Consider the following 23,881-nt stretch of genomic DNA (forward strand, 5'->3'; position numbering starts at 1 on the left):
CATTGACGGACCGGGAAAGTACTGGTATCAACAGTGTGTACTTGCTACTTCCTCAACCATTACTCAAAGAGGAGACCTAGACATTTTTTTTTTACATTTTGCTCGGTGCATTTCGGTGTTAAGACGGTTAGACCAGGAAGACCTCCATGGCTGCCTCCTTGGTCGATTTACATACGGGGCAATAATCAAGAAAAGCTTCACAGAACTTGCACGAACAGAGGTGTCTGCAAGGAAGAAAAAGCACGCATGACCTTCTAGCATCACAGCTTTTACAATCCAACCCCAGCTTTTTGTGAGCTGCTGTTTCTGTAAGCACTTGCTGCTGCTGCCCCGACGAACCACAGAAGGACTCTGCATCATCGGTTTCATTGCTGCAAAGGACCATTCTTTCTTTGACCTGTTCGAGTGTGTTGTTGAGGTCCATCACCATCGTCTCGTTTTCTTTGGCCAATCTCTGCCACGTCTGCGTCTCCATCTCCGCTTTTCTCAAGCAAGCTTGAAGCTCCATTGCTCTCTTCCTCGCTTTTGTTAAATGCTCCTCTTTCTGCCTGATCAAGCTCGACGTCCGGGACTCGAAGTCGGTCAACAGGGCCGCCAGCTGCCGCTTCCTCTGTTCTTGCAAAGCAAATCTCAGATTCTCATTCTGCATTTAAGAGTTGACATCGTAAATTTTGAATAAAACCATAGAACCCGAGAAAAATATAAGCATTTGGAATAAAATTTGTCACCTGAGACTGAAGAATGCCATCTATCTCCTGCCTGTGCAAGTCGAGCTGAGCGGTCAGAGTACCGGAAAACGACGTCGGGGGAAGGAAGCTATTGCAAGTGGAACAAGGAGAAACAGAAGAAACCCCTAACCGGTTAGCTTCTAGATTTTGATGAAACTGATGGGCTTGTTGCTGCTGATGAGTCTGAGGGTTTGGAATGAGGCTGGAAAAGAAGTCATGATCAAACCCGGAATCGGGAAGAGGAAGAGGGTTGATCATAGCCCAATCTTGCTGCTGCGGAAAACCAGTCATGCCCAAGTTTTCTGAAAAATACATGGTCTGAGCTTGAACTGCCATGTTGAGAATATAAGTTGATGAAAACAAAACCAAAACGAAGTTTGGTCACAAAATTTGTTCAGGGACTATTAATAAGAGAGAAAGAGTCCAGAACTGATGATAAGGATGATGAAACCAAATGGGATATGAGGTGGTGGTAGGTTTAAAGCTAGAGGGGAAGGGTTCATGTTGTTGTTATATCAGAAAAGACGCATGACCCTTTCTTTCTCTCAATCTCTATCTTAACGCTCCCTCTCTGACCTCTCTTTATTGGCATAACCTTTGCCTTCTTTGTTGCTGTGGTTTCTGGTTTAACTGAAAGGGACCATTATGAAAGAACCCGTGGGTGGTGTTTGGTTATTATATATGTATAGCAGCAAGCGGAAACTGACGAATTTTTCTTAAATACACTTTAATGTTTATCAATCTAATTAAATAAGAATCTTTTTGTACGGGTTAGTTCGATTCTATTTGGCGTAATTAAAGAACTAAAAAAGGAAAATAAATAAAAGGATATAGGGGCTTGAATAGGGAGTCTTCCCCAGAAGGCTTCAAAACCAATAAGAGGCCAAGAGGGCATTGATGGGAGAGAGAGAGAAGAGTGGCGGGTAAACGACGACGTACACATGCAGATATTGTGACAGGAGGTCACAGAATTATCGGGTCAGAGAGAGGAAGATAGAGATTTTCATAAAGAGCAAAAAGCAGATATAAAGAGAGATGTGTTGGTGAGAGAGAAATTCATTCAGTTGAGACGTGAAAGGGTCAGACGTTATTAGATTAGATAAGAGAATCAGAATAGAGGGAGATGTCAGTTTGGTCATTGGGAAAGGCTGAAGAATAGCATTTTCCATTTCCTATTTTTGAACGAATCACATTAATTTATATTATACATTTATTACTATTTACCATTCAATGTCCAATTTCTTTTAGCTACACTAGATGACTACATAGAAACCTGGCTCAATGATCTGCTATGCCCTAGTGCTAGAGCTAATATGGAAATAGTTGCAGACAATGCAGTAAATAGTACCGAGTCAGTGATGGACTGCACCGATTGATGAAACAAGCAAAGAGTGACCTTAGGAAAACTACATTACGTTTAGCTGGTAGTACTTTCCCCCAATGAAAAACGACAGCAGTTCCAACGTCGGATTTTTTTTGAGGGGGTCTGTTAGTATCTTGCCACGTAGACAATCATGAACTATCGACTCATGGACCCAGAGGATCATGTATTAACTGGATCCTTTGGAGCGTTGATGGCGCGATTAGTGAGACTTATCTCATTGATGATAACGCTTCTAGATAACTAGGCTATGTTCTGTGAATCTGGTGCAGAGACGAGGGCTTGCCACGTAGCTGCTAAGAGCTAAAGATTGTCACACACATTACATACTGAAGCTCCTTAACGTGTCAACAAAATCCGTGGAACATTGAGCCATGTTTGTTCTTGCTCCCTAACAACTTACTCCTCTTTAGCCTGATTACCTAACAAGATCGAGTTTGTTGAGTTTAGAAAAGTTGTTCAAACCTTTTGGAGTTGGGTCTATCTAGGGCAAGTGCTTTCGGCCATCCGGCCCAATTAGATAGACTTGACCCGAGATCCAATGAGTAGTAGTAGTAGTACTGTGATGGTAACAGGAGATGGTCTAAACTAAAATACAACTGAACTCCCAAAAAGACTTATTGTGAAGGTTGAATAGCATATGATGTAATACAGCTATAAGATATGTGCTAGAGTTTGAACTTATTAGTGATTCCTTAAGACTTGGAGAATCAGTGGCTAAAGTAGAGTCAAATATCAATATTCTCAAGCAACTAATTTATTCCACCTTTAGGCATTGATTCTGGCAGATTTCCCCACTGCACTCTCCATCCGACTGTACCATTCACCGATCCGGGTGTTTTCCACCATTTCTTTGCCAGATTTAAGGTGCCGAATCGGCCTCAAGACACCAAATACAGCAAGATCAGCCAAGTTAGGAGTTGGGCCACCTGTAAAAGACAAGATCATCCAATTATAACAGTTCTAATCATAGACATAGTATTAGTTAATCAAGTATCAGATTCTAATGAGCTGACCAAGAAACTGCCGGCCCTTGAGAGCATCCACCCAAGTTTCTGCAGCTCCATACAAAGCTGCACGAGCATCAGTGATATTGTGTCTCTTCTTCAATTTTTTTGATACAAAATACATTGCTGCAGCTCCACCATACTTGGCCACTAGCCTTTCGGAAAAACTGAAATTCCCTGCAAGTTCAAGAGATGTAAGCCAAATTGGATTAAGGAATAAATGTTAAGGAGTGCACACGTGCTGATAATGAACATAACGTGCTATATTCCTGTGCCATCCAAAGGTGCAGAAGCCAGCATATACTATCAAGTGAATGAAGTGATATGTCCAAAGTGGAATGAATAGAAGAACTAAAAGCTTCCGCAGATTTTTGTTTGTTCATGAAGTACATTCGGTGAGCTAATTTGAATCTAGATAAACGCTTTAAAAAGGGAGTAAACATATGGTTTATGATATAGTATTCATCATTCTTCCAACTGCGATAGAGCAATGATAAATCTTCAATACAATATAACCAAGTACAGTAAAATAAGCCAAGCATCAAAGTTTCTTATGGATAACATAGAGACGAATTTATCTGATATATAAAGTGAAAGAATTTAGGATTGATCTGAGATCATACCGTGACTGGTGATGTAATCAAATGACTCAAGAGCTTCTGAAGGAGTTCGATATATGTTTGGTGATAGAACATGCACCAAGTGACCATCCACCCACCTACATGACAAGCAATCCGTTATTAATCAAGCCGAAAGCAGAGATCATCACAATGGCTGGGAAATACAAACATATGCATCAAACAATTTAAAAGGAACTTCAGCCACTCCCATGCCTAAGTTTGTCTCTCCTTACATTAGTACGGTAGTACCATAAATAAATGTTTACAAAATTCAATAGTTCAAGTAACACACTTACTGGCGCCACTTCTTTTCTTCCTCAATATCTCCGACATTGCTCTCCGGATTCATCCTCTGCGATAACTTATCAATTATATCTGCACACAACAAAACTCACGAAATTCAAGAAAACACAATGAACTAAGTAAATAAAACTTAACCATAACAAAATGTGAAATGATTTAACTAAAAAACGATAAAGTAATACACAAGAACCTGAAGAATTAACCATCTGTTCATCATCAACTTTCAGTATCGGCACCTTCTTGTAATCAGACCACTTGATCTCCTTTTTGCTCATCAGATTAACCTCCATAACTTTGTATGGAATGTTATTATAGTCCAAAAATGCTGACATACAAAAAAAAATTCAGAGCTTAAAAAAAGTGATTCTCAATTTTAATCAAAGCAACCAAACAAGGTATTATGTAACGAAAATCCGAACTTCAAATTAAACCTCTCACCTCTAACCTTGTTGCAGTAAGGGCATGCTTCGTACTGGTACAGAACGACGTCGTTCGGAGCAAACCTCTCAGCGGCGACGTGAGAGTGCACCTCTTGGGCTGCAGAAGTAGAGAACCACATCGCGCATCCGGCCGCCGCAGACGGTTTTGACAGGCCAAAGCGATCGCCGGAGCTTTGACTGGACCAGAGCGGAGTCGAATTCGAGCGGGATGAGCTTATCGTCGCCGCTTGAACCAGCCGCTGTGGAGTTGCCCCGCCGACTCTGGTGGATCCACCAATACCGGCGGCGGTGCGGCCGAGGAAAGCGAGTCCGTTGATCCTTCTCATCACGATCGAATTGTGAAGCACAGATTTCTCAGCTCTGCGATTCTGGAGAAGTTGCGTAGGGTTTAGTCAGGGTTTTGGGGCTGGGAAATGAGCACGCTAACGATTTCTATTCCGGGCTAAAAAAAATCTGTTAGAATCGGGTCGGGTTTAGACCGGTTTTAGATTGACGAAAACAGACTCCACAAGTTGGCAGATATTTCGAGTTGAGTCGGTAAATTATAGCTATTTCGGAGGATAATTTAGGTATACGAAAAGAGCCGAGTCGGTCAATCTAGATCTATATATAAACAGGCTATGCGGTTGAGTTCTACATCATTCTGTTATTTGCTAGCCGTCTCCAAAATCGCTCTGCTAGGGTTTGTTTTGGGGATTTCGGTTAGAGCGGATAGCAGTCGGGAAATTCAAATCGTTCGCCAGATAATGTCTCGGTGCTTTCCCTACACGCCTTCCGTGAAGGCGGCACAGAATAGAGAGGCCTTGCTCGAACCGATTAAGGTTTGTTTGGCCTCTCCTTTTCTCCAGCAACATGTAAATATGTGTCTGCGGTTGTATTCTCTTGAATATAGAGTAGGATTTGGGTCTGTGATTTACATGATAGATTCGTAGGCCGATTTCTGGCTTGAAATCGGCTCTTAGATCTATTCTTAGATTTGCTCAATTGCTAATCTTTCTGAAGAAAACACCATTCTTACACGGGTTTATAGTTCGATGGATATGGGGCTTTTGGATAACCCATATGGTTTTGTCTGAATTTTCGTAGTCCTCTATTGAAGGGCACTTTGAGCATCTTCTAATATTAAGATTGGCCTTTAGGATTATAGTTGTGTGGGATTTGATGGTTTTGCGAATGTGGCAAAATCATGAGTGGCTGTGCTCCATAAATGAGGGATCTCTGTAGATTGATGGATTTTGAACTGTCCGAGCTGTGTTCCCTGACTATCGAAGTCTAGAATGTACAATATATAGTTTTGATTCTGGTTATAGGTGTAAATTAATCAAGTTAGCTTAAAGTTAAAATTTGAACATCGAAGTTATTAGAAAAGGCCAGTGTTCTAGATTTCATCTGAGGTGCGCTTAGTGGTTTTTGGTTTGAAATCAATTGTTAATGCTTCAGTCATGCTAGCTCTAGGTTTTGTTATGTTGGTAGTTTTACGAATCACTTCACTAAGAAGTGAGATTCTTACTGATAACATGTGTTCTCAGTGGGTTACAATTTGACTTTTGAACATGATGAGGTTCACTTCTGTGCGTTTAAGCATAAAGCATGATGATTTTATCGATCCCTTTGACACTCCCAAATCCGCGTAGCATCTCTGCTTCATTGCTTTAGACATGTATGATTGCCTTTCTTTGTTCCAATGTTATTCACGTTTTACACTGGTGCTTCAAAAGCTCCCAAGAGAATTGGAGAAGAAAGCCAAGACACATAGGAAGAAAGACAAGAAAGAGAGGAAGGAGAAGAAACTCCTGGATGAGGATAGAAAAGCGCAAAAAGGCGATTATTTAGCCACTTGCCCTACTACATGGGGGATGGATGCAATTACAAGATGTCCTGGAGAAGTAGAATCTAATCAACTGGAGAAGAGTGACATTACGGAAGAACATGAATTACCAATGTGCCACTTGTCTGATGGCACCCAAAGCGGCACAAAAAGAAAAAGTGGTTTGTTGGTTCAACTTGGGTATTGATGCTTTACCTGAAGCGGATTGATATTTTGAATTTCCTAATTTTTATTTTCAATTTGATCCCAGCAGGTACCATAATTCGCTTCAAGTCATTGTCCAATTGGACTGATCCAGTATCCCCGCATGTCTCTTGTTCCCAGTCTTCTGGGAAGGCAGATTTAAAGGTGACAGAAATTGTGCATGCTTCTATCCCAGAGACAATTTTAGAATCTGAGAAAGGTACTTCTACTTCGGACCAAAAGAAGTCTGCATGTGAAGACCATGCAGAAGGTTTACTGTATCGGTCTTTAATTGATAATTGGGTCCAGCCTCTACTTCAATCGGTACTGAATGATTATGGTGATGAAGATTGGCTCTTTGAGAATAAGCAGGATAGTTGTCATGGTTCTAAAAGATTCAAAGCTAGCAATGAGGTGGTGTCATGTTGTACAAGCCAGACACTGTGGCCACAAGCAATGTGGTTGTCTGAACCGGGCTTATCGGCATTACCCTTTAGTGTTCCATTTTAGAGTTTTTTTTTTGTATACCTGGTGGCTTGTACAGTATAGTTCCACTGAGCATTAAGATGGCTACAACTTATTGTTCTTGTAGAAGGCATCATCAGCCTTTTGAAATTCTCTTGTAATGACATATTCAACTTTTATAAAAGAAAAATATCAAATCTTATGACTGATTTTTACACTACTGCCTTGTGTTCCAACCTTGAATTGATATATGCTATTCACTGTTGAATGGTCTGCTGTATGTCATTCTATCCCCTGTATATGTGCAATATGACAGAATGATGTGGTGGCAAAGTAAACAGAATATGCACCACCATAGAAGCATCCACAATTCAAAAACTATGACCAACTATTGTCAAGTAGTCCCTCAACTTAAAGCGGGGAGTTTTTCCAGCACTGGATGCTGTATCGGTAGAACTTGATGATGAAACTGTATCAGTAGAAGTTGATGATGAAAAGCTATCATCCTTTGTCTCCGACACTCTGGAAACTGAATCCCAGTCAGGTTCCAGTTCTTCGATTTCACAATAGCCTGACCCATTAGCATCTGTCTCCCCCCTCAAGAGTTTCAGCACTTGCCTCATATGTGGACGAACTTGAGCCGAATGATTTGTGCAAAGATTTGCTGCCAGCGACATTCTACGCATTTGGACAATATCATAGTCCCCTTTTAGCTTGGGATCCAGCAATGCTGTACGATCTCCAATCTTCAATAGCTTTCTTGCCTGAATCAACAAAATGTGACAGGCTTTAGGAAATGAATACTGAACAGAATTTGGTAAATTGTAAAACTAGGGTAGAGTTCTTAGTTCTTACCCACTTGATTAAGCTCTCCTGTCCTTCTGGGGCCTCAACATCTACTGGCTTTCTTCCTGATAAAAGTTCGAGGAGAACCACACCAAAGGCATAAACGTCAACCTTGTCACTGACCCTCCCCTGCATGAAATACTCTGGAGCCATGTATCCGAAAGTTCCGACCACATCATTACTTATCACATAACTAGAATCTACTGATCCCCATATAGCTAGCCCAAAATCCGATAACTGTATACATAAAACATTTGAAAAAATGAATAAAACAGCAATAAAATCTCCAATATGGTGCAGGAAAATGAAGTAAGGCAAGTGTATGTCACCCTACCTGTGGCTGAAGATCACTTGAGAGAAGAATGTTTGCAGATTTTACATCTCTATGAATAATCGGCTGACTGCGTTCGCTGTGGAGATAATTTAGAGCCTCAGCAACTGCAACTGCCACATTGAATCTCACTTCCCATGGCAGTACAGAACCATCATTACAATCTGCAACAAAATCAAGTATTCAAATTTTGTTAAGCCTTGAAATCAATGGATTCACAGGAAAAAATTAAGCTATTGAAGTTCACAGGAATGCTTACGATGCAAGTTCGCCTCCAAACTCCCCCTCGGAAGCAGCTCATACACTAAAACAAGATTGTCATCCTCCACACACACACCAATAAGAGATGCAATGTGCTTGTGCTTAATTGAAGACACAAAGTTGGCTTCCAAGCAAAAATCATCCCAAGCTTCCTTGTATGCTTTCAAAATCTTCAGCGCCACAGATTTCCCACATCGAAGAATTCCTCTGTAAACACTGCTGCACCCTCCCTCGCCAATAAGATTCTCTGTTGACAAACATCACATCTTCAGAAAGACAGCTTCACACAAAAAATTATGTACCAACTGAATGAAGATTCTAACTTTACCTGAGGAGAACTTATAAGTTGCAGTCCTAATTTCAGCGTAGCTAAATATTCTGCAACCTTGCGAGTCTTTCTTATTGAGGAACTTCATTTCTCTAGCAAGCTGCAGATTAAACAACGTTGTTCGACTCGGAAGTCCCATCACCCACTCGACTACAGAAATCTTAGTCTCGAAATTTCTAGCAGGACTACTCATGGTTTCGGAATTCGCTACACGAAGCAGAGGCCAACCAGGCCTTGATACAGGTGATGCATATTCATCTTCTTCAACCTCCCTACTCTTCAAATCGTTCTCTGATTTTTGACAAGCTTCCTTAGTCTCAATAGGAACTGTTACTTTCTGAAGGGGCCAGCCAAAAACTGTTTCTGACATATCACAACTCAACCATCCTCTATCAGATTCCATAGATGAATTCCTCTTCTTCCTCCTCATTGTTTAGACCTGTAAACTCAAAAGCTATAAGCTTCAGCCTCCTTGAATTTTTATACTAACTATAGTAATTCACATATATATTTTATCATACTATGCTTGGAACTATATAATACTAACAAAGCTCAGCCACCTTGACTATTCCAGAAATGATTTACACGTTGTACTTACCTATCATCAACATATATCAGAGATTCAGAGTAGACTGGCAGGCATATTATTTAGAAATTTCTCATCGACTTCATCTTTTATTGGTTTTCAAGATCAGAAACTATAGGACAAACAGGAGGAAGTATTTGCATTATCTATTATCAAATTAAAGTGACGGAAGTTGACCCGGATCTTCTTCATTTTGAAATTTCTGAAGGGCTTATTATTCTTGCATACAAAATCATCTAATCCAACCAACCTGACCAACCCATCTTTTAAACTCCTTAATATTTGCAGACAAATAAGTACACCTAATGTGACTAATCTCTCCGGCAGGTCAAACTTAGAGGTATTGTTGACCATTGTAGCTGCTACCTATCACGCCACCATAAACATCCTCACTTGCAATGAAAGTTCATCTTTCGTATCAAAAAAAAAAAATGAAAGTCCATCTTCTTTATTTTCCGTTTAGGTGATTTAATTTTTAGACAGTACTATAAAAAATTTACATACCTGTCACAACTGATTGATATATTTCACTGGTAGGTTTTTTGGGACACAAGGATTCCTTGGCACATTGGCAAATAAATCATAATACAAACTAATGTTTGTAACGTAAGGATTCCTAGGCACATTGGCAAATAAACCATAACTATATTCTATAAATAGTCGAACTTAGGTCTTGACAGACATAGAAAATTAGCGTATTCTACACGTTCGAGTTATTTCAAGCTCTTGAGTTACTTTTATTATAATGTTATTATATTATTAGAAAATTATTTAGTAGTAGTAGAACACATTTGAATTAACTAAAAACTCACTTTTTATATTTCTTATACAAATTAGAACATAAGCCAAATCCCAAAGAATAAGTAAAACAAAATTGATTAATTAATTAATGTAAAAATATCTAAAATATTTTTATTTTAGTGAAAATTACCAAATGTTACTCATATATCTAACAAATTTTTCTCTCCTCATTTTTTAGTTTTTTTTCCGGCAAATTTAAGTTTTCCGGCCAAACCATCGGCAATTTGGAGGTGAGCTAATATATAAAGTTGTTCATTATGTCATGGGTTTTCATTTAAGTACCATATTGCATATGTTTTGAGAAATTTTGAAATTTCAAATTTTACTCACAAAAAACTACAGTAGCAGTTAGTTTCTCAGTCGACAATAGCAATTAGATTTATAATCGACAGTAGCAGGTACATTCCAAGTCGACAATAACAGTTAGATTCATATTCGACAGTAGCATGTACTTTCCAAGTCGACAATAGCATATATCTTCCAAGTCGATAGTAACAGCTAATTTTTAACTCAACAGTAGCAGTTAGTTTTTATAGTTGATAATAGCAGTTAATTTTTATAATCGACAGTAGCTGATAGTCTATTCATTGATAGTAGCAAACACTAACGGTCAAAGAGGGGTAAAAAATAAAATATTTCATTACATGTGGCAACTTGCCATCATTTGGTATTTATTTGTAAATTTTAGTCCTTATTTGCTTTATCAAATTAAATATTGAGTTATTTGTAAACTAAATTGTTGTATTATACATTTGAGTAGTTTGTTATTCTATTATTTGATGCAACATCCTTCGCAAGTCATTGATGCTCCGTATGATTTATGAAAAATTTCTCTGAAGGTAATTAATAATAGTTTCTCTCAAATATTTTTTTGAAATAGGTTAGACCGACGATCTCATGCTATAATCATTAATAAAACTGCATAATACAAGTGAAGCTTAATATAACCCAAAAATATAAGAATATTCCGAAATAATATCAAACGTCTTTACATAATCCATGCACTCTAATTTATAAGCACAATCGATATCGATATCAGTATGTGTATCAAAAAATCTTTCAATATACCTAAATTTTAAAAACATTCAAACAAAAGTTGAAATCAATGATTTTAATCAACGGTCAAATCACACTAATCCATGCCGGGTCGGGTCGTAAATGTTATTCGGGCTTGCCCTAAAAGTTTACCAGAAATCAGTTTCAATCAATAACACGAACTTGGTGACCTGTATCAGCTCTCAGTCCATGACGCCAGATCATAATAGACTTGAACTCCTCTCACCATAGCTAACAAATTCAACGTTCAATTCACCGAGAGAGAAGAGAGAAAATGATACTGGACGGAATCGGAGACGAGGACAAATGGCTCGCTGAAGGCATCGCCGGAATTCAACACCACGCCTTCTACATGCACCGAGCTCTGGTACTCCCTCTCTCATTTCCTAATCCTATTTCCATCAGATTCATACAAATCCCCAAATCTCTCTAAACCTAATTCCGATTTCATTTCTTTCTTCTCAGGATGCGAACAATCTCAGAGACGCTCTCAAGTACTCGGCTCAGATGCTCTCCGAGCTCCGAACCTCGAGACTCTCGCCTCACAAGTACTACGAGCTCTGTAAAGTCTCTTCGCTCGATTTCTCGCTGTGATTCCGTGATTGATTTGGTCTTTGTTTGTAGCTGGAATTTTGATCTGTCACTTCTATGTGTTCTTGATCGATTTGACAGATATGCGAGCGTTTGATGAGTTGAGGAAGCTGGAGATGTTCTTCAAGGATGAGAGCAGGCACGGCGTTTCGATCATTGATCTATACGAGCTTGTTCAGCACGCTGGCAACATTTTACCGAGATTGTAAGTCAAAATCCTCTGACCTGCTTATCATATCATAATGAGGCTACATTGTTGATTCATCAAAACTCTGTCGAGGTCGTAGTTGTATACTTCTTTAGTTGAAATTATTACGATGAATGTCGCGGTGAGAAATGAACTAAAAGTTTTGTGATGAGATACTAGTTTAAATGTTCATTTTTTTTTCTTAAACATATGGAAGAGAAAATGCACGATAAAGATGTCGAGTGAGATACTTGTTTCAGTTATATCGATATTTGGTAGCGGGTATGAGGTTCTGGTCGTGTATTTAACAGGTATCTCCTATGTACGGTAGGATCTGTGTACATTAAATCGAAGGAAGCACCTGCCAAGGACGTGCTTAAAGACCTCGTGGAAATGTGTCGCGCTGTTCAACATCCGGTTCGTGGACTCTTTCTAAGGAGTTACCTTTCTCAAATCAGTAGAGATAAGTTGCCCGATCTTGGTTCCGAGTATGAAGGGTGAGATTCCTTTCTTTGGCTAATGTTGTTTTCAATTACCATGGTCAATGATTTGTGCTTTAGATTGGATGGATATATGAATGCATTAGATTGTAATGATGTTTCACTGTCTTCACAGAGGTTCTGACACTGTTGATGATGCCGTAGATTTTGTGCTACATAATTTCACAGAGATGAATAAGCTTTGGGTTCGAATGCAGTATCAGGTCTGTTCAATATCTATGAATCTTTATCTGTTCTTTCGTCTTGACATGCATGGCACCAGAGTACTTGCATGCCGTAGAGGTAGAAGTGAGTCATGAGGGCATGATTTTTGGTCATGCAGGTGTTATGGTGCTTATGAATCATTCATACTCTTTGAAGATCCTGAGTTGAGGCCTTGTTTGGGCTTTCTGGTCTGCAGGGACCGGATCGGGCGAGAGAGAAGCATGAAAAGGAAAGAAGCGAACTTCGTGATCTGGTAATATCAGTGTTATGAATCTATCAGCAGATTGAATAGTGTATTTCACATTGTAATGTGAACTTACTCCTGTCCAAATGTCCATGATAGGTAGGAAAAAATCTCCATGTTCTCAGTCAGATAGAGGGTGTGGAACTTCAAATGTACAAAGACACTGTTCTTCCCAGAGTATTGGAGCAGGTTCTTTAATTGGCTTCACTTCTCGATTGATTTATTTTTTTGGGTTAATTCTTAATACTTTTCTTCATGGAGCTATGTGATACAGTGCACTTTCTAATTCTTTTTCAACCCCCCATCCACCTGGTTTGCGCAGGTTATTAATTGTAAAGATGAGCTGGCCCAGTATTATTTAATGGATTGCCTAATTCAGGTCTTTCCAGACGAGTATCACTTGCAGACACTGGAAACGTTATTGGGTGCTTGCCCCCAGCTTCAGGTACATAACAATATCCCTTGTAGTTGCCAGATGAAGCAGCTTGTTGACTACTTTCTCGTTCTAATATATTCTTCAACTGCAGCCAACAGTGGATGTCAAGACAGTATTATCTCAATTAATGGACAGGTTATCAAATTATGCTGCTTCAAGTACAGATGTGAGTTATCTAAAAGCTGTCTTAATGCCCCTATTACTTTCATATTTTGTCTCCCATTTGTGTGCTGCTTCTTCTTGTCATGTTTTTGAATTGATGATTGTGCACAATTTTTGTTCAGGTATTACCCGAATTTCTTCAAGTCGAAGCTTTTGCTAAACTAAGCAATGCTATTGGAAGGGTAAGCTCGCTTTCATTGATGTTGTGTTATATCTAGATACAAATTAGTGCTACCTTATTTCATATAATTATGTATTTGTGAAAGTAAATCGTAATCGTGTGGGTACTAGTCGCAATCTACTGTAACATTCCGGTATACTTTGTTGCTTAACTACTCCCAGTGAAGAAAAGGTACAATTTATCCCACATGAATGAAGAGATACGAAGGAATGTAATTTAAGTGCTACTTCTCAGTTCTCAACTAAGCTCCTACTATGTATCTTTCTTGTATGATATCTAAAAAAACCCAAAAGAATCAGAATTTTTTGGTGTAGTTACCAATATAGTTCCAACACATATGCCAAGAGTGGTGGTCTGTTACTATCGAGTATCTCTCCTCTTCACGATTGAATGTTTTCTAATAATGGATAGTATACTGTTAAAACCCTTGATTTGATGTGTAAACTGTATGATCCTATGAATCACCTTATATAAATTTCAGGTGATAGAAGCGCAAGTTGACATGCCGATTGTTGGAACTATATCCTTGTACGTCTCTCTTCTTACATTCACACTTCGTGTTCATCCTGATCGTCTAGATTATGTGGATCAAGTACTGGTAAGAACTTCAAGAAGCTAACATGAGTGCCTACTTTTCCAACCTATCCATTGCATTTGACTTGGACTACTTGCCTGCTTGCATGAGCACTCAATATTGATTATCCGGGCATTGCTAACTATGAAGTTGATAAGTGATGGATTTATTTCTCTTTCTTCTCCTCTTTCAGGGAGCATGTGTTAGGAAGCTATCCGGATCGGCTAAGGTTGAAGACAAGAGAGCCATCAAGCAGGTTGTTGCACTATTAAGTGCTCCTTTGGAAAAATACAATGACATTGTCACATCTCTCACACTTTCTAATTATCCTCGAGTTATGGATCACCTTGATGATGGAACAAATAAAGTCATGGCAATGGTTATCATCCAAAGCATTATGAAAAACGAATCTTGTATCTCGACATCTGATAAGGTAGATGCTTCTTCTGTCTGGTTTATTTTATTAATTTTTTGTCTTCAGAATTTCTTATATCTGCTGTTTCAGGTGGAAGTATTGTTTGAATTAATCAAAGGGTTGATCAAGGATTTGGGTGGTACTTCTGATGATGAGGTATCGCCCTATTGTATTGCAATACAGTTATTTCTTTCTTTATCTCACAGCAACATATTACTTTAGTCTCTACATGATTTCTTTTGAAACATCTGTGTATTTACATTCTAGAAACTTAAGGTCCTTCTCTTCTTTCTTTGCTTCTCATACTTACAGCTTGATGAGGAGGATTTCCATGATGAGCAAAATTCTGTTGCTCGCCTTATACACATGCTTTATAATGATGATCCAGAAGAAATGTTAAAGGTAAGTGGTTGGTACTTGGAAGGTTCTTGTGTTTTTCTTGATGGTAACCCCCTTTTGGAAATTTCTTTTGTCAGAGTCATGAGAGCATGATAATCCTAAGAGCCCCCTGTGAGTCAGACTCTTTAGAACATGATAATCATGAGAGCCCGTATCCCATTGGAAAATGACCATTTGACTGAATTGGCATCTTTTGCATATCTGAATTGTAGATTGATGCATGTAGCTTATAATTGTTTAGGGCCTGTGTGTACCATCTTATGTTTGGCATGCATAAGAAACGCTAGAGTTAAACAAAAAACATCTTCATTTACTAGGATAGGCAACAATTATAAAACGGAGCATCCATGTCCATGACCAAGAATCATAGGCAGTGATTTTATGTGTTTAAGTGGCTCTCCTGTTATCATAGAATTCTTACGTTAGTTGTATAAATATATTTTCAGATCATATGTACGGTAAAGAAGCATATAATGAATGGTGGGCCAAAACGCTTACCTTTCACTGTTCCTCCTCTTATATTTTCTGCACTTGGGGTATGTCTCTTTGTGCTTCTATTGTGGAACTTTATTTTTCTCTCTCTCTTTATATGTATAGTGAGCTTAATTAAAATGATGTTGTACTGAAGAGCTCACTTGCTGGTTGTGGTAGTTGGTTAGGCAACTGCAAGGCCAGGACGGAGAGGTAGTTGGAGAAGATATGTCTGCCACACCGAAGACAATTTTTCAGTTTCTAAGTCAGGTAGTACATTTTTATTATTGTAGAGTTTATGTAGTAGATCTTGCTGTGGAAGATTTTCTGTAAATTATTAACTAAACAAAGTTGGTAATCTGTGTTCATTGCCTCAATTTACTATTGTGGCTTCTCATGTTTCCCACACGTAGTTCTCTCAGTGGCAAAAGTGTTTCATTATGTTAATTGCTTGTCTTTCCTGCATTTTGTGAAGATCATATCTGTCTGCATATTGTGATGTTGATTGCGTTGTTTCAGACTATTGAAGCTCTTTCATCTATTCCTTCTCCTGAACTGGCATTAAGGTTGTACTTGCATTGTGCTGAGGTATGCCATATCTACATTTCAAGGAGGGTGTGGTTTGCAGACTTATGCTGTAGACTGACTGTTGGTTTTATTCCATGAATAATAGGCTGCCAATGACTGTGATCTTGAACCTATTGCTTATGAATTCTTCACTCAGGCATTTGTGCTATATGAAGAAGAAATTGCGGTAATTGTTTGTCAGTCTTGTATATAAATTTATGAAATAGATTTTCAAGAAGTGACTTCTAGGGTTTTAATATTTCCATTATCCGTAATAACATGATCATGCACTTGATTGTAGGATTCCAAAGCTCAAGTGACTGCAATACATCTCATTATTGGGGCTCTTCAGAGGATGAATGTGTTTGGCACTGAAAATAGGGATACTTTAACTCACAAGGCCACAGGGGTAACAATGCCTTCATATTATTTGGTTTCATCGTTTTCCTAGACTCTAGTGAAACCCCATAATAACTTTCATGTTCTTCCTTGTGTCAGTATTCTGCAAAGCTTTTGAAGAAACCTGACCAGTGCAGAGCAGTGTATGCATGCTCACACCTATTTTGGGTTGATGATCAGGATGGCGTCAAAGATGGAGAAAGGTAAATGTACCAAAATTCAAATTGTCAGACTTGGTTTTACCACACGTCTGCTAACGCGTTCTTTTACAGGGTCTTGCTCTGTTTAAAGCGTGCCTTGAGAATTGCAAATGCTTCTCAACAAATGGTCAGTGTAACTCGGGGTAGCAGTGGGCCAGTGACACTCTTTGTTGAAATATTAAACAAGTAAGTAGAGAGTTCACTCTGCCAAATTGAAGTCTCTCCTCTGTTTGTTCATGTATTGATGGATGAATCATTGCATTAGGTACCTCTACTTTTTTGAGAAAGGTAACGCCCAGATTACCAGTGCTGCAATTCAGGGATTGGTGGAGTTAATTACGAATGAGTTGCAAAGTGACTCTAGTAATGGAAAACCTACCTCTGATGCATTTTTCACCTGCACATTGCGGTACATACAGTTCCAGAAACAGAAAGGCGGGGTAATGGGTGAAAAATATGCATCCATCAAGGTGTGACCAACTCATGCTTTTAGTTATTCTGTTTATATTGAGGACAAGCACATTTGTTTGGGTCGAAATGATTGTGAGTGACAGCCGGACGTGAAATCACTGGCTCAAAAATGCTGCTCAACATATTTGCTGCCGGAGCTTCATGTACAGTTCCGTTTCTCCATTTGTTTGATAGGACAAGCAGCTGGTAGCATGGTGAAGTTGCAGATGGAGGTTAGGTGCCATTGTTGCACCTGTAACAAAGCTCATTTTACATTTTTTTAATTTCATTTTTTGTAACATTTGGCCAGACATTTATACTATGTTTGAAGGTTGTTGTTTGAAGGGCTTCTAGTCTTCGACAGTGCACCCCGTGAAAGATATCTCTGATGCTGGTGACATATTTCTGTAATCTATAGTGTGCGGAACTTGAGATAATACAAAATAGCTGACTGTAATTGTTTGATAGACAGAAACACTATACAATAAAGTTTGCTAGATTAATCAACCATTTGGTGACAATGAAATTCCTCTAGAAAAATATTTATTAATTTTGAATTTTGAATCAGGCATTTATTCTACATAGATCTGAAATTAAAAGGAATAAAAGCTCCTTTACCTTCTCGTAACGTCAAATAATTATTGTTCACGATGAGACTCGTGGAGAGTAAGTCTTTATCTCAGCTTCAACATCCCAACAAGGCAAGACAATAAGAGAGAGATAGTTTTAACCAAAAAAAAAAAGAAGAAGAGAAAGATAGGAAAAACCGAGAACCCAAGCAAACGGTTGTTTCTGGGTAAATGCCTATTTGTCTCTCCCATCTTTTCAACCACTATTTGACTCTCGACTCTCTCTGAGCTCCTCCTCTCCTTCATCTTCTCCCACTCCACCAGTTAGGGCTTCTCTCTGCAATTCTGAGCTGGGTTGAGATCTGCTGCTACTTTTCTCTCCGGTCAGGAACATGAGCGCCTCCAGGTTCATAAAGTGCGTGACGGTCGGTGACGGCGCCGTCGGGAAAACCTGTATGCTGATTTCCTACACCAGCAACACCTTCCCTACCGTCAGTCACTCCTCTCCACTCACTCACTCCCATTTTCGTGATTTCACAAGTTTTAACCTCTCTCATATCATATGCTTCCGTTTTTACAGGACTATGTCCCAACTGTGTTCGATAATTTCAGCGCTAATGTTGTGGTGGACGGAAGCACAGTCAACCTTGCACTGTGGGACACTGCAGGTGATCTCACCTCTCTTCTTTTCTACATCTGTAATTCTGAATTCGTTTTACTAGTTGTTGTTTTTTTTTTACTGTGAGATTATTGTAATTGATGATTGTGTAAACAGGGCAGGAGGATTACAATAGATTACGACCCTTGAGCTATCGCGGTGCAGATGTTTTCATACTTGCTTTCTCTCTGATTAGCAAAGCCAGCTATGAAAATGTTGCCAAAAAGGTTGCTACTTTACTATATTTACAGGAGGTGGTTTGCAAGTTTTGAATGTGGTTGTTGGTGTTTCGATGAGTAATTTGGTTTTGTGTTTTCGGTTGCAGTGGATTCCTGAACTGCGGCATTATGCACCTGGCGTTCCGATTATTCTTGTTGGAACTAAGCTTGGTAAGATCTTGTATTATCTTGTGTTGATTGGTTGGTAATTTCACTAATTTGGTATATAGTTAATATTATGGTTGTGCTGGTGTATGCTATGACGCTTTAGGGTCCTAGGTCGAGTACAAAGCTTTAGTCATATAATTGCGTGCCACCGTGCTATGACTTTGATCAATCGTTTGTCATGTACTACTTGCATTCAGTGAATTTTATACTAGGGTTCTCTTCATTCATCAAGGAATGCTTATGGAGTTATGGGATGATAGTGGCTTGTGGACTTTCTATCATCGTCTTAAGTACTCATGGTCACCAATTGTTTGTTACCAAAATATTTAACTTATTTGATGAATTACTGAGCTTAACATTTCATGTGCAGATCTTCGTGAGGATGAACAATTCTTTACGGACCATGCTGGTGCAGTGCCCATCTCCACTGCTCAGGTAAACACTGCAGCTTCTCCTTTTAAGCCCATCTCTATTTAGTTGGTCTATGAGAATGATCTAGTTTTCTTTTCTACCTAAAGGGAGAGGAAATGAAGAAACTAATCGGAGCTCCTTCTTATATTGAGTGTAGCTCAAAAACACAACAGGTATGCATATTATGTTCTTCTCTTGTCGACAAATGCATCACTTCTCTTCACCTCTTGTCATTGATAAAATAAATCTATTATTGTGATGGCAGAATGTGAAAGCTGTTTTCGACGCCGCCATTAAGGTGGTGCTCCAGCCACCAAAGCAAAAGAAGAAAAGGAGAAGGGCACATAAGGCTTGCTCCATATTGTGATTTCAAGAGAGCTTTATCGGCCAAATAACCTCTCTTCCTCTTCAGTAATATCATTGTACTTCGTTCCTCAAGGAAGCAATGTGTATAGTAGCGACTGACATTCTAGGGATTCAGGTGAAAACATTAGACTGTTGGTTTCAAGGACGAATTAGCTGATGAGCCTTGTTAAAACATGTAGAACGCTGGTGTATTAACCAGATCTGATAGAGATCCCTATGGTGAAAGAAGTGCTTCCTGGAGTGAATATTGTTGTATTAGTAATGTGCACTTCTAGTTTTCAGTGTTTATTAGTCCGGTACGGCCACTTACATTGATCATAAACTTTCCGAATATTTGAATTCTGCATTGTATGATTCATATTTGAACTTCCATCTGTTTGATTTGAATATTCTAGGAAGAAAATCCAGTATTGATGAACAAGATGGTTGTTATAATTATTTTTTCGTTTTTTCTTTTGAATGTGGAAGCATTATTGTTTGCAACAAAGCCTAGGAAACATATACAATGATCCCAGAAGCTGCTGTACAAAATTATTCATTAATTCTAATGCTAACTAATCAAACTTGTTCACTCCTCTTGCTGTAGACTAACCAATTGTTTATACAGACCATCGGGTGTTCCAATCAGCTGATCATGGGTACCCATTTCCACCACCTTACCATTTTGTATCAGTGCAATCTTGTTTGCATCACGAATAGTTGACAATCTGTGTGCTACTACAATGGTGGTTCGCCCTTCCATTAGCCTATCAAGAGACTCCTGAACCAGCTTCTCAGACTCTGCGTCCAATGCACTTGTTGCTTCATCTAGAAGAAGGATCGATGGATCTTTCAGTATAGCTCTGGCGATTGCCACTCGCTGTTTCTGCCCCCCAGATAACTGTACCCCTTTCTCTCCAACTTGAGTTTTGAACCCTTCAGGCATTCTGCTTATGAATTCATGGGCGTTTGCTGCTTCTGCTGCTCTCATTACCTCTACTTCAGATGCCTCATCATTCCCATACTTGATGTTGTCATAAACTGTTGTTGAGAACAGTGCTGGCTCTTGCTGGACTAGTCCTATTTTCTTTCGCAAAGCTTTCAAGTTTAAGCCTTTGACATCATGTCCATCAATCATAACTGCTCCGAAAGTAGGGTCATAAAATCTCATTACTAGAGCAATCACAGTGCTTTTACCCGAACCACTTGGACCGACAACTGCAAGACTCTTTCCTGCCAACACCTTCAAGTTCAAGTTGTCGAAAATGGTGATATCAGACCGTGTTGGGTACCAAAAGCTCACACTTCTGAATTCTATATCTCCTCTGATATCAGCAACCACATTTGATGTGGGATCATTGGAATGTATGCTTGTTTCTCTTTTGAGTATACTGAAGATTGACTCTAGTGCTTGTGAGCCCTTTACAATGTCTGGAGCAAGAGCAAGAGTTTCTGCAATGCAAAGTGCAGTGACAATCAACACCAAAAAGGACTTCATGATGTCTCCGAAATTAGAGTTCTTTTGCTTGATTAGAACTGATGCATACCAAAGGCCGATTGCATAGGAACAGAACGCAAAAAACTGTGATAGGCCATAGCAAAAACCAGATATGTGACCTCGAATCACTGCTTTCTTATTTGGCTGGTCTAGCTCTGATGCAAACTGAAGTGATATCCGATCCTCAGCCCCAAATGCAGCAACAGTACGTATGTTGGCGATTGCTTCACGAGCTAGGGAACTCGCTTTAGCATAAGCAGTGTTGTAGTCTCCTCCAAATCCCTTGAGAAACAATTGCTGCATATATGGGTTTAAGGATATTTACATTAAAAATTACTAGGCAAATGCTGAATGTGTGGACAGAATTTTGGCACTGACCTCAGTAATGGAAGCTCCGATTAGTAGGGGGAGAGTGGCAACCACAACGGCTGCAATACGCCAACATAGTGTGAAGGAAATAACAAATGCAGTTGCTGTGAGTGATAAATTCTGCACTATTGTTGATAGACGTTCAGCTAGAGCGCTTCGGACTAATGTTGCATTGGCAGCTAAGATTGATGTCAGTGAACCAGTGTTGTTCTCATCCAGATCAAACCACCCAACTTCATTTGAGAGGATAGCTGCATTGAAACGAGAAAGGTCTCTTAGAATTGCACTATTGTTAACTATTAGGTAAGGATATGGCTTAGTAGAAAAGAACCTGTGAACATTTTTAGGCGCACACGACTTGTGAGGCGCTCCCCCATCAATGTGTAGAAGTAATGCTGCAACAGATAAACTGGAACAGTAACACCAGCTAGTGCAACAAACATGAGTGTTACCTTGTCAACTTCATGTTTGATTTCGGATTCAATTGGCGAATAAAATGCTGACAAGATGTGAGTTATTCCAAGGGCAAAGAGAGGAGCTTCCATTCCTGCTAGAACTGCACCAACTGACCCGAATATCGCATAAGGCCACTCAGGGGCATTTAGTTTTACTAATTCCCATATTGATCGACTAGGAGATCTAGGTTGAGAAAGCTTTTGATCCTGCTCTCTTGTTGTGATACACTTAACATCTTGCTGATTGTTATCCATGGTTACTCGAAAGCTTGTATGTGTTGAACTTGCAGACCGAGATAGTGAGCTAGAACCTTTGACATGTTCCAATATCTGCAAGCTCACCAGACTTGCATAATCACCTTTTTTACACATAAGTTCCGAGTGGTTACCACTCTCAACAACCTGACCATTCTTTAACACAATGATTGTATCCATATCACGGATAGTAGAAAGCCGGTGAGCAACAATGATTGTAGTCCTCTGTGACATAATATTATCAAGTGCCTGCTGAACAATTTGTTCTGATCCTGCATCTAGAGCACTTGTGGCCTCATCTAAGAGCAATATTTTCGGGTTTCTTAAAACTGCTCTTGCAATTGCTATTCTCTGTTTCTGCCCTCCTGAAAGTTGAGTTCCTCCCTCTCCAGCCTGAGTGTTGTAGCCATCAGGTAAACTTTGAATAAATGCATGTGCATTGGCAGCTTTAGCAGCTTCGATAATCTGATCCATGTCGGCATCATCTTTACCAAACAGGATGTTGTCAGCTATAGTAGTGGCAAACAATGCTGGTTCTTGACTTACCAATCCCATCTGTTCGCGTAGCCATTTCAATTGGAGAGTTGAAATATCATGTCCATCCAACAGTATCTTACCTATGAAACCTTGCTGCATTAGCCACACTATGCATATACACATGAAAAGTCATGTTATAGATATGAGATATACTTGTATACCTGAAGAGGGGTTGTAGAATCGTTGAACCATGGATACAATGGTGCTCTTTCCAGAACCACTGGGACCAACAACTGCAAAAGTTTTACCAGCACTAATCGAAAAGCTCAGGTTTTCAAACACCATGTTGGGTCGTGATGGATAGGCAAAACAAACATGACAAAACTCAATCTGTCCTGTTACTTTTGGCAACACCTCTCCCTTGTCTGATACTTTAGAGAAGTTAGAATCTGATTCAATCATTGTCATGATATTCGCAGCAGCTGCGCGGCCTTTAGAAATGGCTGCCAGGTTTGGAGTAGCTTGACCAAGAGCACTACAACGTTAAAGACTTGCTTTCAAGTTTCAATACATTGTCAAATTCCAAAACCCCAATATTACATGTTCGGTGTAGAAAACTTACAATCCGCTAAAGATGACATTGATGATTGTCGTAAATGCTTTGCCTCCATTTGTTTCATGATGTGTTACAAGTTTCCCGGCATACCAGAGAAGCAATGCCCATGCAGAAAACAACAGTCCATATGTAAAGCCTACACCTAGTCCCTTGGCAACCCCACTTTTCTTACCAAGTTTGAGTGCCTTGTTAAGTGACTCGGAGTATGCTTCAATGGCCTGGTCCTCTCCCACAAATGAGTACACGGTTTGAATCTGAGAAATAACCTAGAGGACCATGCAGAAGGTGAGAAGAAACTAACAAAAGCAGAACGAGAGTGACAGAGCAGTTTTAAGTAAGTACCTCTTCAGCAACTTTTCCGGCTTCAGCATAAGCAGCTTCACCTTTCTCTGATAAGGTGGACATGATTATGGTATAAGCTCCCCCTGCGATAGCTATCAGTGGAACCACAGATAAAGTAAGAAGCGTAAGCTTCCATACCGACGTAAATCCAATGGCAAATCCAACAATAAACTGAGAAAGGTAACGTAGAGTGTGGCCTGTCTGCATTAAGATGATACAAGATGTAAGTGCTCCTTACATAGCAATGGTAGCATCTCTATGGTTCGGCAACAATAACAGAATAAGCTTCTGCATATATGTTACCTTGTCACCTATGGCATCTTGGACTAATATTGCATCACTTGAGATGTGGAAAA

At 39.4% G+C, this 23,881-nt stretch overlaps 7 protein-coding genes across 11 annotated transcripts; 3 read left to right on the plus strand and 4 right to left on the minus strand.

The window, feature by feature from the left end:
* Positions 1 to 127: 127 nt before the first annotated feature.
* On the minus strand, positions 128 to 1,075 carry LOC126782109 (probable BOI-related E3 ubiquitin-protein ligase 2). The gene is made up of 2 exons (XM_050507274.1): positions 729 to 1,075; positions 128 to 643 (listed from the first exon to the last, which is right to left on the minus strand). Exons 1-2 carry the CDS (start codon positions 1,062 to 1,064, stop codon positions 128 to 130), a joined length of 852 nt encoding a protein of 283 aa, XP_050363231.1. The 5' UTR covers positions 1,065 to 1,075.
* A 1,618-nt stretch (positions 1,076 to 2,693) lies between these two features.
* On the minus strand, positions 2,694 to 4,896 carry LOC126782107 (uncharacterized). The gene is made up of 6 exons (XM_050507272.1): positions 4,478 to 4,896; positions 4,230 to 4,364; positions 4,033 to 4,111; positions 3,740 to 3,834; positions 3,126 to 3,293; positions 2,694 to 3,038 (listed from the first exon to the last, which is right to left on the minus strand). The coding sequence occupies exons 1-6, from the start codon at positions 4,803 to 4,805 to the stop codon at positions 2,878 to 2,880; spliced, it is 966 nt and encodes a 321-aa protein (XP_050363229.1). The 5' UTR covers positions 4,806 to 4,896; the 3' UTR covers positions 2,694 to 2,877.
* A 240-nt stretch (positions 4,897 to 5,136) lies between these two features.
* LOC126782110 (uncharacterized) lies at positions 5,137 to 7,175 on the plus strand. 4 transcript variants are annotated; one of them, XM_050507275.1, is made up of 3 exons: positions 5,137 to 5,300; positions 6,198 to 6,468; positions 6,558 to 7,175. In XM_050507275.1, the coding sequence occupies exons 1-3, from the start codon at positions 5,226 to 5,228 to the stop codon at positions 6,998 to 7,000; spliced, it is 789 nt and encodes a 262-aa protein (XP_050363232.1). In that variant the 5' UTR covers positions 5,137 to 5,225; the 3' UTR covers positions 7,001 to 7,175. The 4 variants fall into 4 exon arrangements, with proteins under 4 accessions (XP_050363232.1, XP_050363234.1, XP_050363233.1 ...); XM_050507277.1 differs by having other exon boundaries at positions 6,561 to 7,175; XM_050507276.1 differs by having other exon boundaries at positions 6,198 to 6,465.
* Positions 7,176 to 7,324: 149 nt separating this feature from the next.
* Positions 7,325 to 9,197, minus strand: LOC126782101 (protein kinase STUNTED-like). The gene is made up of 5 exons (XM_050507266.1): positions 8,722 to 9,197; positions 8,392 to 8,640; positions 8,136 to 8,296; positions 7,811 to 8,038; positions 7,325 to 7,719 (listed from the first exon to the last, which is right to left on the minus strand). The coding sequence occupies exons 1-5, from the start codon at positions 9,149 to 9,151 to the stop codon at positions 7,327 to 7,329; spliced, it is 1,461 nt and encodes a 486-aa protein (XP_050363223.1). The 5' UTR covers positions 9,152 to 9,197; the 3' UTR covers positions 7,325 to 7,326.
* Positions 9,198 to 11,350: 2,153 nt separating this feature from the next.
* Positions 11,351 to 17,679, plus strand: LOC126782094 (vacuolar protein sorting-associated protein 35B). 2 transcript variants are annotated; one of them, XM_050507258.1, is made up of 22 exons: positions 11,351 to 11,531; positions 11,630 to 11,726; positions 11,837 to 11,960; positions 12,254 to 12,439; positions 12,558 to 12,645; positions 12,843 to 12,899; positions 12,990 to 13,079; positions 13,213 to 13,335; positions 13,418 to 13,492; positions 13,611 to 13,670; positions 14,151 to 14,267; positions 14,437 to 14,676; positions 14,749 to 14,814; positions 14,971 to 15,060; positions 15,504 to 15,593; positions 15,709 to 15,798; positions 16,048 to 16,116; positions 16,202 to 16,282; positions 16,397 to 16,504; positions 16,594 to 16,697; positions 16,767 to 16,880; positions 16,960 to 17,679. In XM_050507258.1, the coding sequence occupies exons 1-22, from the start codon at positions 11,439 to 11,441 to the stop codon at positions 17,168 to 17,170; spliced, it is 2,373 nt and encodes a 790-aa protein (XP_050363215.1). In that variant the 5' UTR covers positions 11,351 to 11,438; the 3' UTR covers positions 17,171 to 17,679. The 2 variants fall into 2 exon arrangements, with proteins under 2 accessions (XP_050363215.1, XP_050363216.1); XM_050507259.1 differs by lacking the exons at positions 11,351 to 11,531; positions 11,630 to 11,726 and having other exon boundaries at positions 12,274 to 12,439; positions 16,960 to 17,678.
* Positions 17,680 to 17,987: 308 nt separating this feature from the next.
* LOC126783548 (rac-like GTP-binding protein RAC1) lies at positions 17,988 to 19,580 on the plus strand. The gene is made up of 7 exons (XM_050509031.1): positions 17,988 to 18,204; positions 18,294 to 18,381; positions 18,489 to 18,598; positions 18,697 to 18,760; positions 19,128 to 19,192; positions 19,276 to 19,341; positions 19,434 to 19,580. Exons 1-7 carry the CDS (start codon positions 18,106 to 18,108, stop codon positions 19,533 to 19,535), a joined length of 594 nt encoding a protein of 197 aa, XP_050364988.1. The 5' UTR covers positions 17,988 to 18,105; the 3' UTR covers positions 19,536 to 19,580.
* A 518-nt stretch (positions 19,581 to 20,098) lies between these two features.
* LOC126783540 (ABC transporter B family member 13) lies at positions 20,099 to 23,603 on the minus strand. The gene is made up of 6 exons (XM_050509022.1): positions 23,526 to 23,603; positions 23,190 to 23,449; positions 22,789 to 23,102; positions 21,712 to 22,707; positions 21,390 to 21,631; positions 20,099 to 21,308 (listed from the first exon to the last, which is right to left on the minus strand). The coding sequence occupies exons 1-6, from the start codon at positions 23,586 to 23,588 to the stop codon at positions 20,103 to 20,105; spliced, it is 3,081 nt and encodes a 1,026-aa protein (XP_050364979.1). The 5' UTR covers positions 23,589 to 23,603; the 3' UTR covers positions 20,099 to 20,102.
* Between the last annotated feature and the right edge of the window lie 278 nt (positions 23,604 to 23,881).

This window comes from Argentina anserina, chromosome 2, assembly GCF_933775445.1.
Source record: "Argentina anserina chromosome 2, drPotAnse1.1, whole genome shotgun sequence".
Classification (NCBI taxonomy): domain Eukaryota; kingdom Viridiplantae; phylum Streptophyta; class Magnoliopsida; order Rosales; family Rosaceae; genus Argentina; species Argentina anserina.

What these genes read in the sequence shown, in the direction of transcription:
- LOC126782109 (XM_050507274.1), bottom strand. Translation starts at nt 1,064, where the DNA reads ATGGCAGTTCAAGCTCAGACCATGTATTTTTCAGAAAACTTGGGCATG. An exon ending in ATGGCATTCTTCAGTCTCAG is followed by an intron (nt 644 to 728) that starts GTGACAAATTTT and finishes TCTTAAATGCAG; the next exon opens with AATGAGAATCTGAGATTTGC.
- LOC126782107 (XM_050507272.1), bottom strand. Translation starts at nt 4,805, where the DNA reads ATGAGAAGGATCAACGGACTCGCTTTCCTCGGCCGCACCGCCGCCGGT. An exon ending in ACAGATGGTTAATTCTTCAG is followed by an intron (nt 4,112 to 4,229) that starts GTTCTTGTGTAT and finishes TGTTGTGTGCAG; the next exon opens with ATATAATTGATAAGTTATCG. An exon ending in TGATTACATCACCAGTCACG is followed by an intron (nt 3,294 to 3,739) that starts GTATGATCTCAG and finishes TTGAACTTGCAG; the next exon opens with GGAATTTCAGTTTTTCCGAA.
- LOC126782110 (XM_050507275.1), top strand. Translation starts at nt 5,226, where the DNA reads ATGTCTCGGTGCTTTCCCTACACGCCTTCCGTGAAGGCGGCACAGAAT. An exon ending in CCTTGCTCGAACCGATTAAG is followed by an intron (nt 5,301 to 6,197) that starts GTTTGTTTGGCC and finishes GTGCTTCAAAAG; the next exon opens with CTCCCAAGAGAATTGGAGAA. An exon ending in CGGCACAAAAAGAAAAAGTG is followed by an intron (nt 6,469 to 6,557) that starts GTTTGTTGGTTC and finishes ATTTGATCCCAG; the next exon opens with CAGGTACCATAATTCGCTTC.
- LOC126782101 (XM_050507266.1), bottom strand. Translation starts at nt 9,151, where the DNA reads ATGAGGAGGAAGAAGAGGAATTCATCTATGGAATCTGATAGAGGATGG. An exon ending in AACTTATAAGTTCTCCTCAG is followed by an intron (nt 8,641 to 8,721) that starts GTAAAGTTAGAA and finishes GTTTGTCAACAG; the next exon opens with AGAATCTTATTGGCGAGGGA. An exon ending in CAAGTGATCTTCAGCCACAG is followed by an intron (nt 8,039 to 8,135) that starts GTAGGGTGACAT and finishes TTATGTATACAG; the next exon opens with TTATCGGATTTTGGGCTAGC.
- LOC126782094 (XM_050507258.1), top strand. Translation starts at nt 11,439, where the DNA reads ATGATACTGGACGGAATCGGAGACGAGGACAAATGGCTCGCTGAAGGC. An exon ending in ATCCAGAAGAAATGTTAAAG is followed by an intron (nt 15,061 to 15,503) that starts GTAAGTGGTTGG and finishes ATATATTTTCAG; the next exon opens with ATCATATGTACGGTAAAGAA. An exon ending in TGTACTTGCATTGTGCTGAG is followed by an intron (nt 16,117 to 16,201) that starts GTATGCCATATC and finishes CATGAATAATAG; the next exon opens with GCTGCCAATGACTGTGATCT.
- LOC126783548 (XM_050509031.1), top strand. Translation starts at nt 18,106, where the DNA reads ATGAGCGCCTCCAGGTTCATAAAGTGCGTGACGGTCGGTGACGGCGCC. An exon ending in CCAGCAACACCTTCCCTACC is followed by an intron (nt 18,205 to 18,293) that starts GTCAGTCACTCC and finishes CCGTTTTTACAG; the next exon opens with GACTATGTCCCAACTGTGTT. An exon ending in TCTTGTTGGAACTAAGCTTG is followed by an intron (nt 18,761 to 19,127) that starts GTAAGATCTTGT and finishes TTTCATGTGCAG; the next exon opens with ATCTTCGTGAGGATGAACAA.
- LOC126783540 (XM_050509022.1), bottom strand. Translation starts at nt 23,588, where the DNA reads ATGTCCACCTTATCAGAGAAAGGTGAAGCTGCTTATGCTGAAGCCGGA. An exon ending in CCGGAAAAGTTGCTGAAGAG is followed by an intron (nt 23,450 to 23,525) that starts GTACTTACTTAA and finishes ATGGTCCTCTAG; the next exon opens with GTTATTTCTCAGATTCAAAC. An exon ending in TCGGAGCTTCCATTACTGAG is followed by an intron (nt 21,309 to 21,389) that starts GTCAGTGCCAAA and finishes CCATATATGCAG; the next exon opens with CAATTGTTTCTCAAGGGATT.